The sequence below is a fragment of the Pogona vitticeps genome, chromosome 4, assembly GCF_051106095.1.
Source record: "Pogona vitticeps strain Pit_001003342236 chromosome 4, PviZW2.1, whole genome shotgun sequence".
NCBI lineage: Eukaryota > Metazoa > Chordata > Lepidosauria > Squamata > Agamidae > Pogona > Pogona vitticeps.
In genome coordinates, this window is record NC_135786.1 from 58,154,935 (window position 1) to 58,172,705 (window position 17,771).

At 42.7% G+C, this 17,771-nt stretch overlaps 1 protein-coding gene across 6 annotated transcripts in view; it reads left to right on the plus strand.

The window, feature by feature from the left end:
- AMPD2 (adenosine monophosphate deaminase 2) overlaps positions 1-17,771 on the plus strand; it is a 70,816-nt gene that overhangs the window by 23,853 nt on the left and 29,192 nt on the right. For 4 of the 6 annotated variants that reach the window (XM_072997481.2, XM_072997476.2, XM_020805274.3 and 1 more), the window contains exon 2: positions 16,848-16,978. In XM_072997481.2, coding sequence (XP_072853582.1) covers positions 16,949-16,978 — 30 coding nt within the window. In that variant the 5' untranslated portion in view covers positions 16,848-16,948. Of the gene's footprint in view, positions 1-5,238; positions 5,548-14,183; positions 14,205-16,847; positions 16,979-17,771 lie in introns of those variants that run through there. The other 2 variants (XM_072997480.2, XM_072997479.2) reach the window with 2 other exon arrangements.

Sequence of the window (17,771 nt, forward strand, 5' to 3'; positions counted from 1 at the left end):
AGGAAAAATCAGAATAGCTGGGTCATACATTTTGATTGGAAACCACAAGTATCCACCATTTGGCCGCATTCCCCTCTCTGTGTTAGGAGCTGCTGTGTCTGAATGCTCAGATTCTTTGTTCATCAATGCAGCTCAGTTGCCAATGCACTGAAGCCCTTTGGGTGTCCTCTCATCCTTGATTTGTCCAGGAGGACATAGAATCAGGGCAACGCAAAAGACTGCATCTAAATCTGCTGAGTCCTTCGCTCTAACTACTGAGTCACCTTTCTTCTGCTTTGTTAAAAGACCCACCTTTGTGTCCCTCCCCCCCCCCCCCCGGCTGTGAGACATCGGACCACTATGCACTATACGTGTGCAGGATTGGCAGATTCATTAATTACTTCTAAAGTAAAAAACAGAAAAATTGTAGGCATTTGTGCTCAGAAGCAAGGCCCGTTTTCATTCCTCCCTGGAATAGGTTTGTAGAATTGTAATGTTAAGCAGGTGAAGAACAATATTTGTTAATGCGAAGGAAAGCATGTGGTGAAAGGAAAGTAAAATTGTTGCTGCTGATTGCAATGTTTGTTTGTTGTTAGCCGACCAGAAGAGTGGCTGGCCACCAGATGGGCAGGATATAAATGTAATAATAATAATAATAAAAAAGGAAATAAATATACATTCTGTGGAAAGTATAGCGAATATCTTAGAAACCAGATGGAAAATTTGTAGCTAGTTGTTTGAAAACAACAACAAGCAGAACATTTCTTAAGGATGTATTTTGGGGATGGGAAATGTGTGACTGGCCCAGATATTTTTGGACCACAAAGCCTATAGCCAGCGATTCGTGATCAACTCCATTAGCATTTGGGAGATCACATGTTCCCATCACTGGCCTACTTTAAGTAAGGAATTTAGTTTTTTAAAATATGTTGTTTGCTAAGCTGAAGATGAACGGCTAGGCTATTTGTGTTGATTCTATAAATATTAAGCTTAGGAAAAAAATTTCAGAGTAGGGTTTAATTCAGGCTAGGGAATGTGCAGTCCTCCAGGTGTGGGTAAACTGGAACTTCCCATCTGGCTTGCATTGCTGTTTGTGCTGGCTTGTGCTGTTGATGAGTTAGCTCAACAGTTTGGAGCTGCACGTTTCCCTCTCTAGGTCTGGCTGAAGGATCTCTAGCTAGTATCACAATGTTAATTCACATTTCACCTTCTTTGAAAGTTGAAAATAGAACTTCCAAATAATTTCCCCTACTCTTCCTCTGTCTCTATCTCTGATGCTGTTAGTCATCTTTCTGTAATTTAGAGCAGCTTACAGACAATATTAAAATGGAAACAACCAAACCAAACTGCCAATCTGGTTCGGAGTGAAGAGTAGATCAGTGAAAAAACAACATAGGAGCCAGCCAAATTAAGTACTGTACCAGATGCAAGAGGTGTTGCTAAGACCTTACTATTGGCCTTTGTGGACTGAGAAACAGGCACTCCACTTTCTCAGGAGCATCTGGATATAAGCACTTAAGGACTTGGCTTTTCAGTGCAACAATTCTCTTAGCCTTTCCCCCACTTACAGGCTCACAAGTGAAACCTGTCTAGAAAATTTGAATTGCTTTATTTATTATAAGTAAAGGTAAAGGTTCCCCTTGACATTTTAGTCCAGTTGTGGCCAACTCTAGGGTGTGGTGCTCATCCCCTTCTCCAAGCCATAGAGCCAGCGTTTGTCCGTAGAGAGTTTCCATGGTCACGTGGCCAGGGCGACGAGACACGGAATGCTGTTACCTTCCCACCGTGGTGGTACCTGTTTATCTACTTGCATTTTTACATGCTTTCAAACTGCTAGTTTGGCAGGAGCTGGGACAAGCGACGGGAGCTCACTCCATCATGTGGATTCGATCTTACGACTGCTGCTCTTCCGACCTTGCAGCACAGAAGCTTCTATGGTTTAACCTGCAGCGCCACCACGTCCCTTTTATTTATTATACCTATAACTTATATTTTCTGTCAAGATAGTCTGTACAGTGATCTCCCATTTTATGCTCGCAACAATGCTGTGAGGTAGGTTGCAGTGAAATACAGCGATTTACCAAAAATCACTCAGTAAGTTTGATAACTGAGTGGAGCTTAGGCCGGCCTGATCTTTGTCCAATACTTTTCTTGCTCTTCTGGAGCAGCTACTTCCTAATTCAGTCTGTATTCTTCCATTTGATTTTACCTATAGAAGGAAAAGCTTGTTTAAAAAGTAGGTCCCTCCCTTTCTGTTCAGTTGCCTAACAAGCAGGAGTAGTATAAAATTAGCTCTTAGAGACAGCAAGATGTTAGTTTTGCTGGGGTCGGACCTCTGATCCTGAGTTCAGTGTTACCTTATTTTTATTTCGGTAAAACCGTAGTTCATACCTATCAAGAGGAATTATGGATCTTCAGTCAAGACCATTTAAGGAATTGTAGCCTGAAGACAGGCATAATTTGATTTTCAAAAAGGATACTGTGACAACAATTATTTTCCTCTTATCAATGATAAAATCCTTAGTCCAGAATTTTACTGCAAATACATTGTGCATATCACCTGTATTTTAACAGTTTCCATCATGTGGTTTGTGTGCTGAGAGATTAGGAAAAAGATGTTATGAAGCATAAGAGTAGGTTTGTTCTTTATAGCTAGTGACATATTGGGGTGCAGGTGGCTTTTTTGCACAAATTTCAGGTGCTTGAGAGAAATGCCTCTGATGTTGGGAAAGGAGAAAATGACAGAATTACATGGATTAAGCATTTAAGCAACGTGTGATGGGAAGGAATTGCAACAAACAGAACAACTGAATTCACTCAAATGTCAGTCTTTTATTTCTTGATTGGCTGTATTGTGAAGACAAAATCTCTGGAGAAATTATAGAAGTGGCATAACAAGCTATAATCATTATTCCTCTATGAAATTTAGAACAGCTACTTGGCTTTGATTTGAAAACTGAAGCACTTTTTGATTACTTATTTATTTTGCTTTGCTTTATTAGCTTTTAAAATGTGGTATAAAAAGTTTTGCTTGACAATCAGTTCACCTGTGGGAGATGCATCTTGCCATTTTGTCACATTATCTCTGTCTGTGTCCAGGTGCTTGTACCAGTTCTGGACTGGGATGATGGTGGCAGTAGGAATTCAGCTGTCATTCCCTCTAGCAAGGGACTCTGTGGCCAGGCTGTTCAGAACCAGACTCTGATCAGCGTGTTTTTTGTTGTGATAAGGGGAAGGGAAATTATCTGCCACTGTGATTGATGGGTGTCGTTAGCTGGTCTTTTTTGTACAATGATCCCTGGTCCTTGTGGCTTGGTAGAGTTCGTTGACCTTTTGCAGGCTGTATTATTCAGTATTAGAAGCCAGACCGTGTTTAGTTTTAGGTCTTCTTCCTTTTTGTTGAAGTTCTGTTGATGTTTATGGATTTCAATGGCTTCCCTGTGCAGTCTAACATAATGATTGCTGGTGTTGTCCAGTACTTCAGTATTTGAAATAGAATTTCATGTCCAGCTTGTTTTAGGGCATGTTCAGCTACTGGTGATTTTTCCGGTTGTTTTAGTCTGCAGTGTCTCATGTTCTTTCATTCTGGTGTGAATGTTGCGTTTTGTGGTTCCAATATATACCTGTCCATAACTGTAAGGTATCCGGTATACTCCTGCAGTGGTGAGGGAGTCCCTTTTGTCCTTTGCTGACTGTAACATTTGTTGTATTTTTGTGGTGGGTCTGAATACTGTTTGTAGGTTGTGTTTTTTCAAAAGTTTCCCCATGTGATCCATGACTCCTTTGATGTATGGCAGAAATACTTTATTTGTGGGTGGCTGTTTTTCCTCTTCAGTTTGGTGTTGTTTTCTTGTTTTGATGGCTCTTTTGATTTCATTCTTGGAAGAGCCATTTGCCTGTAGAGACAAATTCAGATGATTGAATTCGGTGCTGAGAAATTGAGCTTCACAGTTCCGATTTTCACGGTCTACCAGTGTTTTGATTATGCCTCTTTTCTGTTGTGGGTGGTAGTTGGAGTTTTTGTGTAGGTACCGGTTTGTGTGGGTGGGTTTTCTGTAGACCTTGTGTCCCAGTCGGCGGTCAGTTTTGCATAGGACCATGACATCTAAGGACTGGAGTTGGCCCTCTATTTTCTTTTTCCATGGTGAATTGAATATTTGGGTGGATGCTGTTTAGATGGTTTAGAAATTCTTCCAGTTTTTCCTCACCGTGGTTCCAATTGCGAAGGTGTCATCCATGTATCAGAACCAGACTGGGGGGGGGGGCTTATCCTGCAACTACCCAGGAAAAGAAAGAGACAAGGCTAAGCAGGGCCCCAATGCCTGCTGACAGTCTGCTTCCAAATGCTGAAGGGAAGCGAAGAGATTCTTGTCACTGTCGCAACCCTTCATCTGTGGTGACAGCAGCGTCAGGGCCAAGGACTTCCAGTGAATCCTGTGGGAGCAGGAGGGGACAGCTGCTCCTTGGAGGTTCTCGCTCGATCACTCTTAATTAACCAGCAGTGGCAACTCTTGGAGACAAAGCTCACTAGCTGCCTTTGCCAACACGGTCACCTCCATGCCTCATGCTGTGCTCTGACCCTCCGTCCTGCACAGCCTCAGTTTCTTCCTACTTTAGCTTGGAAATGAACTAGTTTCATCCTGGAATTGGCATGACCTATTGTACACTGCTAGCGACTGCATGGTTGAGACAATGCAATTCAGTGTGGAAGGTAGTCATGCATAATGGTTAGGTCTGGTGCTTTGTCTGCACCACAGATAGGAGGAGAATAGAGTCTGTGTGGGGAATTAATCTTTGGAGTGGACCGAGAATCGCACTGTGTGAAGTGACGGTGAAGTGAAATGTGTGTGCACAAACTGGATCACTTATTGCACTCAACAGAAAAAAATATTCTTGATTTTAGGTGTTCTTAATAGGATCCTTTGTATTTTTGTGTATAAGCATTCTCAAAAATCAGAACAGCTTTTGTTTGTGCTTCACCTTTTTCTTACAATAACAACTGGCCAGTGTGCGGTGCTGTGTGCTTTTTGAAATCCTGATCTAAGGACTAATCTCTGCTTAGCCTTTCAGAGAAAGAGAGAGAGAGAGAGAGATTTGACATTTGAGGCCAGCACTTCAGGGGTTAACGCCTCTTTACTTGAAGCCCAGGAGTTGGCTGTCAGTGGTGGCTGCCCTGCTTGTCTGTGACTCTATCTGCCTCTTGCAAGAGTCTCTAATTCTTTATTTTTTACTCTTGTTTTTAGTCTCCTCCCTCTCCCCCCTCCTAGCTGTGGTTGGTACAGCCCAAGCCGGCTCTGAGCTGGAATCCTGTGGGACTGCAGCTTGAAAAGAGGAGGCTGTGAAATACCGGCGTGGCAGCAGCAGCACTGACGGCAAGGACCTCTGCCTTATTAATGCTCAGCAGCCGCCTTGTGGTCTCTCAGCCACCCTAAGGGAGCCCAGGAGGCTTGGTGGTCCATGGCCGGGTAAAAGGTGATGGTGGATGCTCCTTACATAAGCCTGTCAGCTGCTTGGTTTCCAGGTGGAAGACAGAGAAACAGCTTAGCGAGGAGGCCCTGACGCTGGCAGGTTTGTAAGTCTTGGGGAATCTCTTTTCCCTCCCTGCTCCTGCCCCTAAATCCTCTCTTTCCTCCCTCTGAGGCTGGGTGGTATGAGCTGCAGCTACTTGTATTAGTCAGGAATTTTAAATTTTAATTTCTTGAAGGCTAAAGAAAGCCCTTCTGTTATTCATTGGGTTTGAGCAGCAGTATTTGTGTCCAAGTGGGTGTGCAGTTGGAAGTCTTGGGCATGGAAATAGGTATCAGCAGAGACTCCTGGTGAGAAGGGCTTTGCTGAGGTGGCTGCAGAAAGCAAATATTTAGAAGTTCCATCAGAAGAATTGGCAAGTTCTGTCTTTAGGTACTGTCATATAGTGCTTTCAGGACTCGAGTTTTTACCGTGGAGGGGGGATGCTTTTCCTGTGAGGCAGGGAAACTGCTGGCAGCTCTTTAAAAACGGATGTGCAGTTCTTCTAGTTTGGCTGCTCATCTCTCGAGAGAACTAAAGTCTGGTGCAAATGCTGGTGAATATCCCCCCCCCCCCAATACTGCTCCTTTTGCTCTTTTTTTGGGTGGTGGTGGTTTCAACCGTGTTATTGAGATGTGTTGCGAAAGTAACAGTTCTGGATTTGGGAAGATGTTCTGACTCCTAACAATGAATGGGATGATTCTGTCCCCTTGTTCTTTCCCTTCTATTCCATTTTTAGTCTTTTGGTGGCAGGAGGCTTTCAGCTAGGAAGGACAGACCTTAGAGATAATGGGAACTTCATTAATTGATTTCTGGAAGTGAGATTGAATTCTGGTGACTGTGTCTGTATGTTTCTCAAAAGCTGCAAAAGTTCTTGTACCACCATAAAGACCAGCAAATATTCTCTCTCTCTCCCTCTCTCTCTCATTTACTCTCTATCTCTGGCATAATCTCTCTGTTGTGCTGTAGTCCATAAAAGTTTATGCCATAATAAAATGTATTAGTCCTTAAGATGACACAAGACTCCTTGTTTCATTTTTAAATTATTTGTATGGTATATTTGCTAGTAATCTATCATCTATAGTATACATCTACAGGTACTATATAAGGAATATAAGAAAGAAAAATAATTCATATGTTATCACATATTTTAATGTTTTACTATCTGGTATTTAATTGAAGGCAGCTGTCAAGATAAGGGCTCTTCTTTTTAACATAGAAAAGCATCCTATTTTATGCACTAATCACATGAAGACATAGCTTTTCCCCCATGTACAGAATACTACCTTTTCTTACAATGGCAAAAATGCATCTCAGCGATCCACAGTGGAATACTAGGAAGACATCCAACTACCTTTCCAGTTTCTTAAAGTAAACCTTTTACCAATAAGATACTGAACACAACTATGTTCCCTCCTGTAAGGGAAACCTCCAGGGATAACTTGTATAAAAGGAAAGTAATATATGGAAATCTCACGTCAGATTGGAGTATTTGATCACTTCATGCCAAAAAGATGTCATAATAAAAAGTTTAATTCTATAACATGCATGTTAATGCAGGCCCAACATTCTTTCCTGAATCAGAAATATTCCTGCATCTTTGTTTTTGCATTTCTTTTTCCGAAGAGTTGCAAAATTATGAAAGATGAACTGGCCCATTATCTTGTCGGAGGAGCTGCTGTGTATGGCAAGAGCTAGGTCTATGAAGACTAGTCCCAGGATCCCACACACAGTGTGGCCATTGTGCTGCTGGGGAGGGGTGGGGATTAAAATTTTTCCAACCTCTGTGAACCCCATTACAATTTCAATCAATTGTAATCTGTGTGGTGTAATAAGCTGTGTAACTATATTCTGTCTTCACGTGTTGTTCTAGCCCAGGACTGGAACTAGCCCTTTCTGGTTGTTAGAACATGGGACCAAGAGTGGGGAGGTCCAGGATCAACACCTCCTTCAGCTGTGAAGTGCCGTGGGTGACCTTGGGCCCATCACTACCTTTTAGGCAAACCTGCCCTCACAGGGTTGTTGAGATAAAAATGGGGAAGAGAATCATGTGCACCACTAGAACCTCCCTTGGAAGGAAATGTGAGGTCAAAACATATCAAGCAATGAGTGGGGGAAGAAAAGATTCCGTGTTGACAACCCTGACAAGATTTGCCTTGGCGTTGCAAGGGTTTTGTTGTTTTACCAGCTTGGGCTTGGAATGGATTTTCTCCACTTGGCTTTGGCAGGTGTTGGGAGACTCTCCAATCGATGCCAATGCTTTTGCTGCCACACCCTGAAGCAGTGGCATTGGTGGCAGTGGTAGCAGCATTGAGGAAGTCTGTGCGGCCATCCACGGTGTTGCCCAGCCAGCAATCAAAGTCGACAGGAGCAGCTGTCCTTGGCTGGCTCCCTCCTGAGCTAAAGACGCCTGCTGACTTGGATGGGGCTGCCAGCCCTTCCCCTTGCAATTGGCCTGGCTGTTCCCCAGCCTGGCTTCATTCCCCCCTCGTAATGAATTGATTGTTTGCAGAGTGCACAGGGAGCCCATTAGGGAGACATGTGAGGGTCATTAGCAAGGCACACTGGAGCTTGTCTGTGTTAGCTTGGATGGAGTGTGGGAGAGGGGTAGCTAGGGCCCCCCCCCCAGGAAGCATTCTTTCCTGTCACATAGCTCACCCGTGACACACAGCGGGTAGTTGGGGTTCAAGAGGAATATCAAAGACAAAAATGCTCTGAGCCTCATTTGACGTTTGACAGTTTTGCTGCTGCTAGCTGTTGTCAATTGCTGTCCCAAGAATTTGTACCCCAAAAAGAACTTCTCGGCAGTGGCTCCTTGCCTTTGGAATAGCCTCCCTTCTGAGATTCGTATGGCCCCTTCGCTGGGCATTTTCAAAGGCCAACTGAAAACCTGGCTATTTAGGCAAGCCTTCCCTCCAGCCACCTCTTGATTTTTGTTTTCTCATCTTGAGTCCTTGTCTATTGTTGTATTGCTTTATCTATATTTTAAATGGTTTATTTTATATGTTGTTAGCCGCCCAGAGTAGTCAGTTGATTAAATGGGTGGGGTACAAATTCAATCAATCAATCAATCAATCAATCAATCAATCAATCAATCAATCCACATCTTTCCTAGATGCTTGTCCAGTTCATTGATTGATGATCTGCCTCTAAAACTAATAAAGTCTAGATTAACTTCTCAACTAGACTTAAGGTAGGAGGATCAGCAAAGCATGGTGAAGCTTGGAAAAGTTCCTTTTTTAGGACTACAACTGCCAGTATCTCCACACTGACAATACAGTACCTGACTGAGAGATTCTGGGGACTCCAATCCAGAGGGAGCCAGCTTTTGTCATTATGGACTCTTGTGCATTCATTGTTCTGGTGCATCTCTATTGAGCTCAGGATAGGAAAAAACTAAGAGTTATTCCAGAATCACCCCATTTTGTTAAACTATGGTAGTACCTGCAAAACTCAATCCACATTTAATGGGAGATGAGATACAAGGGTAGTGATATGATGCCCCAGACTTTATGGGAAAGACCTGTATTAACCAATAGGGTTGGTTTTATTTTCTGTAGACTATCTTTTTCTAAAGAAACAAGAGCTAAACATTCACACACAAAATTATTTCATTGACTCCTGAAATGTAATTACTTTTGGACTGAGATTCACAGCTGGTGAAACCTAAAGATAGAAATTCTGGTTGTCACAGATGCAGTTGCTAAAAATGCTAGAAGTGGAACAGTTAATAATTATAGCTTATTTCAGGTGCATTGTTTTGTTTAAAAAGAACTGCATTAGACCTTGGTGGATAAATGTTTAAGTGTAGTGTCTCAGCTACTCTGTGGGGATGGAAAGTGGTAGCAGATGACAAAGAAAAGGCAGACATGCTAAATTCCTATTTTAGCTCAGTCCCAAAATATAGTCTATGCAAATATGAAGTACTGTATATGTCGAGGGGGACAGGATTGCAACTTGAGATTGATAAACAGATAGTCAAGGAATACCTTATTACTATGAACAAGTTCAAATTTCTGGGGTCCAATGATCTGCATTCAAGGGTGTTGAAGGAACTGGCTGAAGAGATTACATATTCACTGTCTATTTTATTGAAATCAAGGAGGATAGGTAAAGTGCCAGACGATTGGAGGGGGGCTAACACTGTCCCTGTGTTCAAAATACGGCAAAAAGGAGAAGCTTGGGAACTGCAGACCAGTCAGCCTGACATCAATCCCAGCAAAAAATCTAGATCAGGTTATAAAGCAGTGACTTAGAGACTGCCTTGAAAACAATGCAATTATAACTAAAGGCTGACACATTTATCAAGAACAAATCCTGCCATACTAAAAAAAAAAAACATACTTTTTTGATCAGGTAACCTCCCTGGTAGACAATGGGAATGCTATAGATGTAATATATCTTAAGTTCAGCAAAGATTTTGATAAAAGTGCCCCATGATATTCTGATTAGCAAGATGTAGGCTGGACAACTATCAGGTGAATACACATACGTATGGTTACAAAATCACACTCAGAAACTGCTTCTGAAATTGGGAGGAGGTAACAAATGGGATACGGGTACTACAAGGCTCAATCCTGCATCCAGTGCTCTTCAACATTTTTATTTATGATTTGGAAGAGAGAGTGGCAGGGAATGCTTATCATATTTGCTGATAACACAAAATTGGGTGAAATAGCCAATACCCTGGAAGACAGAAACACAATTCAAAAAGATCTTACTAGGCTTGAGTGCTTGGCTGAAAACAACGTAACAAAAGTCAACAGGGATAAGTGAAAAGTTCTACACTTGGGGGTTGGGGGAAACAAACACACAGTTACAAGATGGGGGATACGTGGCTCAGTAATACTACATGAGAGAAAGATCTTGGAATTGTTATAGATTACAAGCTGATACTTTTGGACAGCATATATCCACGTCCTTAGCTCGTGCTCTGTTACCTAGGTCTGATGGGACTGATACTTCAAAATCTGGAAAGCTACAGTTTGAGCATTCCTGTTTGATATGATAGACTGCTCGCCTTTGATCATCTCCAGTGCTGCCAAAGTCCTTCTGCCTGTCCTTGCCCTTCACTCTCTGCCTTGTCTTTTGAAAAAGTTCTGAACTTTCCTGGGTAGCCACTAACTAACTTCTCTGTTCCCTATATGCAGTGTTACTAGTACATATGCATTTAGAATAGTATATTTAAGTCATAACAAGATAAGGTGACTAGAGAAAACCAACATTTGCAGACCAGTTAGATTGGATTGAAAATGGCCTGGGTAACAGCTGTAGGTAGTAACTGGTTTGAATGGGATGACCAGAGCAGCTATTTTAGTAGTGGATTATATCAATTATTATTGAGGGGGCTAGTGGAATTCATCCACGGAAATGCCAGATTCTGTGATTTGAAGTGGGCTATGTAAGTTAGGCATGCATTTGTACTTATGTCATCAACTCGGAAGAGCAGAATGTGACATATAGTGTGAACAAAAAAGAACTGAGCACATGAGCCATTAGAATAAGCAAATATTTATAGGGCTGGCTGGGTGCTGTGGTCTAATTCCAACAGTTTAATTCCATATTTCCTGAGGGAGTTCATGCAGAGATCTGTTCCTGCCCAGCCTTCTACTCTCATAACAGATTTGGCGGATTGGTAAAAAGATTATAACTGGCTATGACTGGCCTGTAGTTTATGCTGTCTCAGGCAGAAGAGTTGACGTGCCCCGTGACTCTCCAGATAAAGGTACATTGTACCTAAAGCCTGCCCGGCTACTTTGGCATGTGAAGCAGAAAGTCCCACAAGTATCCCTTCCTATTGGTAAAATAAACAAACCACAAAAAAGGGATCAATAGACAATAATAGTAATATAATCTGCTGGTGGAGGCAGCCATCTCACTCATTCTCTCATGGTAGGAGTGGTCCTGCGACTAGCTCGTGGCCATTGTTAGCGATTTGAGCAGAGGGGTGATTTGATCCTAGGTGTTCCCAGTCCTAGAATGCTTGCCGTACTGCACTGACCCACACATGAAATATTTTATTTATTTATTTATTTGATTTATACCTCGCCCATCTGGTCTACAAGACCACTCTAGGCGGCTTCCAACATCACACAAATCAGTAAATAACACAAAATATTACATAAATCATAAAGTAACAAATACAGTACAAAGGCCAAATAAGAAATAAATAAAGAAAAAATGAAAAGAAAGATCAAATATTAGCTGGAGGGAAGGCCTGAATATACAGACATGTTTTTAATTGACTTTTAAAGGGACCCAGCATAGGTGCAAATCTCTGGAGGGAGGTTGTTCCAGAGGCGAGGGGCCAGCGCTGAGAAGGCCCGGTTACGTGTCTTTTCCATCTGGGCCTCTCTCGGCGTCAGGCCCCTCAGCCTCACCTGGCTCGTACGGGTGATCTGGGTAGATCTTGGTGGGAGCAGGCGTTCTGCCAAATATCGAGATCCTAAACCGTTTAGGGCTTTATAAGTTAGCATTAAAACTTTGACGTCGATGCAGAAACGAATGGGCAGCCAATGCAGCCTGGCCAGAGTAGGAGAAATATGCTGGTATTTTCTCACTCCACTAAGGAGTCTGGCCGCTGCATTCTGCACCACCTGAAGTTTCCACATCAGCCTCAAAGGCAGCCCCACATAGAGTTTGTTACAGTGGTCTAATCTTGAGATTACAAGCTCATGCTCATAAGAAATGGAGATGCCTGGTCATTAGAACTGCCATTCAGGAATCGTTTTGGGCTTTCATTCAGATGCTGTTGTGCAACTACCATAAAAAGAGAATATTCTGACAAATACCACATGTTTTTATGACATGATTGAACAAGTAGACGTATGCTTTTTCTGTCTATTAAGAGCAAGCAACATTGCCTCATGATATACTTGTTAGTATGTGTTAAAAGCTGACAGGGAAAAAAGTTCATTTCAGATGTGGTGCTGGAGGAGAGCTTTACAAACACCCCGGACTGCCAGAAAAACGAACAAGTGGGTCCCAGATCTCATCAAGCCTGAAATATCTTTGTAGGCAAAAAATGATAAAACTGAGGCTGTCTTACTTCGGGCTCATCATCAGAAGGCAGGTGCTGGGAAAGGTGGAAGGCAGCAGGAAAAGAGGAAGACCACATATGAGATGGACTGACTCCTAAAAAAGAAACCACAGGCTTGAGTTTACAAGCTTACAACTGCAGGGCTGTTGAGGACAGGACATTTTTGAGATCACTCATTCATGGGGTCACCATAGGCCATAAGTGTCTTGACAGCGCATAACAACAACAATGTATTAATGGTGACCTAACCCCTTGGAAGGCATCCTTTTTCGCTGTATCATTTTTGAAGTTTTTCATCCTAACCTGGCGCTGTTGCTTATTCTTTTTTGCTTAGTCAGTAAAGCTTTCTTAGGATGAATTTGCCCAGTCAGATCTTGGAAAAGTAAAGGTTTTGGACTATAACTCTCAGAATTCCTTTAGCTTGATATTGAGAAATGTAGTCCAGAAAAGTAACTTCTTCAAGATCTGGGCCCAGTGAGGTTTGAAATACTGGCAAAGTCAGTTTTACTTACACATTTCTATCCCACCTTCCCCCCCCCCCCAGTGGAGGGATTCAAGGCTGTTTATTTACAGCAGCAAAAAAAAAAAAACAACAACAACCCACATATGTTTAAAGTCATGATAGATTAAGATATTAATGTTAACATAGAATTAAACCTAAACAATGTTAACAACTTTGTAGACATGTTACAAATGGCACACCTGAACAAATGTACTGCAGTCCCTACTAAAAACTGGAGTCCTGCCATAGCGTTCCTAGAGTTGGTGCTTTCTGGTAGGCCTCTTTGTGCCTTTAGGAGGTCTGGTTAGGTAGAAATTCAAGAGGTTTGTTTTTCGGTCTTTGCAGCTATAGGCAGTGATGAGGAATGTTGAGCTTCTGCTGGCCAGCCAGCTGTAGAAGGCAGACAAAACCTTATAGGCTTGCTTTCCTTAGATGTTTGTCCTAAGCAGGAACTTGTCTGCCTGCTTGGGAGTAGAAAATGTGCAGGCAACTTTTGGTGTGCATGTGTGTGTTTGTACGTGTCCGTGTATGCTGTCTACAACAAGATACGTGGTGGAACGATGTACTCTGTTCTGCCACCCCTGCTGTGACCTCAAAGCAGTGGGGAACTGACCTGCTTTTAAAATCTCTCCAGTAACTCCACATTCCTTCCCGTCTCTTCCCTTGGCGTCCACAGTGTTTACCTTGCTTAATTTGAGGAATTTTGGGGTCAGCCCTGTGACTTCTGAGTAACAGCAAAAGAGAATCCTGTAATGGCCCACAGGCCTGGGTTTTTGCAACTTGTTTTGCCCTGTACTTTTTGGAGGGTAGGTAGCTCGGTCACCCTCTAAATTCCAGTGTGATGCCAAAGAGAGACTGTTTCATAGTAGATGCCAATGAACAGCAAACAACGTGTTGTGGTGCTGTTGGTTGTTATTGATTTCCCAGCAACTTCCCCTGTTCCCTGCACGAGAGATAGGAGTGGCTGTGCAGTTGCAGAAGCAGGGCGGAAAGGTCTGATCTGCGAGCAGTTCCTCTTACGAAAGCATTAAGACCTGAATGCCAAAAGCCACCACCCCCCCCAAAAAATAAACTGGACTTTGAGCCATTTGTCGCTTGTGATCGAGTCCCTGAAGCGCAGTGTAGGGTCTGGCTGATCCATCCCTGGTGCTTACTGTCAGCCTCTGCAGTCACAAACAGGTGTGTGTGTGTGTGTGTGTGTTTGTGTTTGTGTGTGAGAGAGTTTCCCTTTAATAGAACAAAGGATTTTTCTCCCCTCCCCCCCCCCTTTCTGTCTTCAGAAGCCAACAAAAGGTACTGATCTTTGAGCCGGAGGGCAAGTAATTATTTCTCCATTAATGAGAAACTGGGCCAGGCTTCTGGATCAGTAGATTAAAGTCTTGGCAGGAAAGGATTACCTTTCTGAGAGCTTCTCATCTTCAGGGGGGACACTTGAGTAGTGAAGCTCAGGAAATAAATAAGAGAGATTTTCCTTTTTATTTTATAGTGAAGCTGATCCTGGTTTGGGCAAAAGAGGCATTTTCAAGTGCAGCTCCCAAAATGCACAACTCCCAGAATCCCCCAGGCACCGTATCCAGTGGTTGGATTTTTCAGCCTCTCTTAATGTCAGGGAGTAAAATTGGGGCTTTCTCTTTCTATAGTCAAAGCACATATATGGCAACTGTGTCCCCTTCTCATCACAGTTGGGCTGCAGCTATGTGGTCAAATGCCATGATATTTGTTCTGCTTATAAAATGAATTCAGAGTATTTTTAACTGACCGCATGACACAAAGGCTGATTCAGATTGGTCCAGTGTGTTTTGTCCCCAAAGTGGCTTCCCCCCCCTCTGCTGGGCAGGGGGGGCTCTACTTGTTCAAGCTAGAAGGATTTAAATAGGCTTTCCCCCATGTGCCTAATTGTTAAGGGGTGTGTGTGTTTTAATGGTGTAGGCATTAGGGGCATGATGTTCAGGACCAAGGGGACACCCCCCTGCACACACACATTCTTTCCCTTGATGGTCCTCTGATTTTTTGTAAATTTCCTATGTATATTATTTCTTATATTTATACCCCATAAAAGAATTGGCAGAGGGGGGACCAGAGAAAGACCAGATCAGCAGAAATGGGACCAGAGGAAGGAAGGAAAGAATGAGGGGCTGTGGGGTAGAACACAAGTTGCATTGCATCCAGTATGAATGATGAATTCCTCAGTCACTGACTGATTTCAGATGTAAAGTGAACTGCTTATATGCCACCTCATAGAACTTTAAGCTCTCTTTGGGTGGTTTGCAATTTTTAACCCTGCAGGCCACACGTTACAAGGTGCTGCTGCTAAAAATACATTAATATCTTGATTGATACGAATGCTTGAATACGATGCCCTGAGCCAGTCCAGGCTGTTGTGGTGCTAAGGTGAAGATCAAGATAGCCCTTTCTTCTATTCTGTGGATAAAGGCGCAAATCAGTATTGGCAGTTCCATCGTTTCTTCAGCACTGACAAAAAGAAGCAAAGTAGCTTAGAGAGTACATAGCAGGTCTCATAGCATCTGACATGTGAGGTAGCCAGCTCATTCTGCCTAATGATGAAGCTGGCCCTGTGATGCCTATTAATAATAGGCTATCATCCGTTTGGTGTAATATCTGTTCTAAAGCTCAGCTTATATTTTATGCACAAATATATTTGAGAATCTTATTTGAAAAACAAGCATAATTGTCAAACACCTTTGTACACTGGGCTTCTATCTGGGTATTTGACTTCAGATCCCGGGTATGAATTAATTGTATTCCTTTGGGCAAATCATTGCTTTTTCATTTTCAGTCCATCATCTGTGAATAGGAGTGAATGAGAATAGGAGCAGTATACCTCATAGGATTTTGTGTTATGAATGGAGAATGTAAGGAGAGTGTAGTTTAAACTATCTATGGACATTACTACGTAATTGTATGATAAGGAAGTGAGTTGTCTTTCACTGAAGAGTTATTTTAATAGCGAAATAACAGTAGCTTCCATATGAGACAGAAAATAAAAATTGTGGGGCTTGGTTCTTGTGATAGTAGAGCATCCCTAATAGCAAACAGAAGTGGGTGGATGTGAAGAGAGCACTCAACATTTGCAAGGGGTCAGATGTGCAGACCTGTGACAGAGATTAACCGCTGGTAATTAAATTGTGGAGTTTGAACAATGTTAACGGAGACTGGAAAATAGAAGAAAATGCATTGGAGCCATTGGAGTTCTACTGGTTCTAATTTAAAATTTTAAGTAGAATTTTTGCTCTGTCTGTTACCTGGACTAATCTAAATCAAAGCAGCATTATATTTTTGAATACAACAGGATGGGAACAGCTTCTTAGATAGTCAACCTGACAACTGGTTTTTTTTTGTTTTTTCAGGCGTGGTGAGAATGGAGAAGATAGCCCATGTTTACCATCTCTATGTGTATTGCTGATTGCTCTAACACCTTAGTGTGAATATTTGGCATTCCTGAGCTTCCTTGTTGAAGCAGATATGTGTTAGTATGTACACTTTGCACTTTAGGCTGGCTTATACAATGGCAGGAACCTCTGTAAACTGCAGCCTGTTTCCATGTATTTGTGGAGTGGGTTGAAAAACTAAAGAAGGGGAAATCAAGCCAACTGTTCAGCAGTTGTTGGGTAAAATGATGGAAATCTGCTAACCTTCAAAGACTTTTGCAAGAGATCTGAGAAGTGAGACTGTTGCCACAGAATTCTGGATTGAAATTCTGTGTAGCTTATGTCTTACTAAACCTGGGTTTTTCCTGTGTACTCTTCTGGTGGGGCCTGCTTTCTGTCGTCTCCCTGACTGCTGTCCTGTTGGTTTCCACAGAGATCCACGGAGGGCCACGTTCGCGCCAGTTACAGCCTGCACGTTCCCTCCCGGGGCCTTCCCACTGCCTGAAACATTTCCCTGTTGACCTGCGTACCTCCATGGATGGCAAATACAAGGAGATTGCTGAGGTACCATTATTACTTATTTGCTATTGCTTTTGTATGTAATAAATCTTGGAACAAGACCTTTTAATCCATCATATCAGACTAATGAGTTCCTGTTCTCCTTTGATGATTTCTCTTGATGTTTAATAAAACACCCAGTTTGTCACCCAGTTTTTGAAAAGAAACTTCTTTGAGTGATGAGTGAGACAGTCTATTTACCCTTTGCTGTTGGAAATAATGGGCTACATTCAGAGATCTCTCGGGATAGTTCTGCTTGTAGAACAGATTATTTTTTTTAGTTTCTGGTCATGGAAACTAAATCTACAAAACTCTACTCCAGACATGGGATATTCATATTTGTCTCCCGGGGAGAGAAATATGAATATCAACACCTCTGGTGAGAATACGGGACGGCGAGTCTCCCCACTCAGCTGCTGAGTGGTCAGCAGCGCAGGGAGGTGGGCGGGCGCTGGCTGGGCTACTTCCACGATTGGTACAACGCAAGACTACAACAGCCGTGCACACCATGTGGTAAGTGAACTGGCCGGTTCTGGAGGGAGGGTCCAAATGGACCAGACACCTGTGCTGCCAGGTATCCTATGTCTGCTCTGCTCCAAACAGGTTGGGAGACCCTGTGCAGTAATGGAGGAGACGGTATTGCAGGAAGAAAAAACTGTTCCTCCTTTTTCCATTTGTCAAAGCCGCTGGGTCCAACCTGATATTTGGAAAGTCTTCTGTGGTTGAACACGCTTCTGGGGAACTTCCTTAGGGCTCCAACAGAGAATGTCATGGAAAATTCCATGGCCACTGTGAGAAA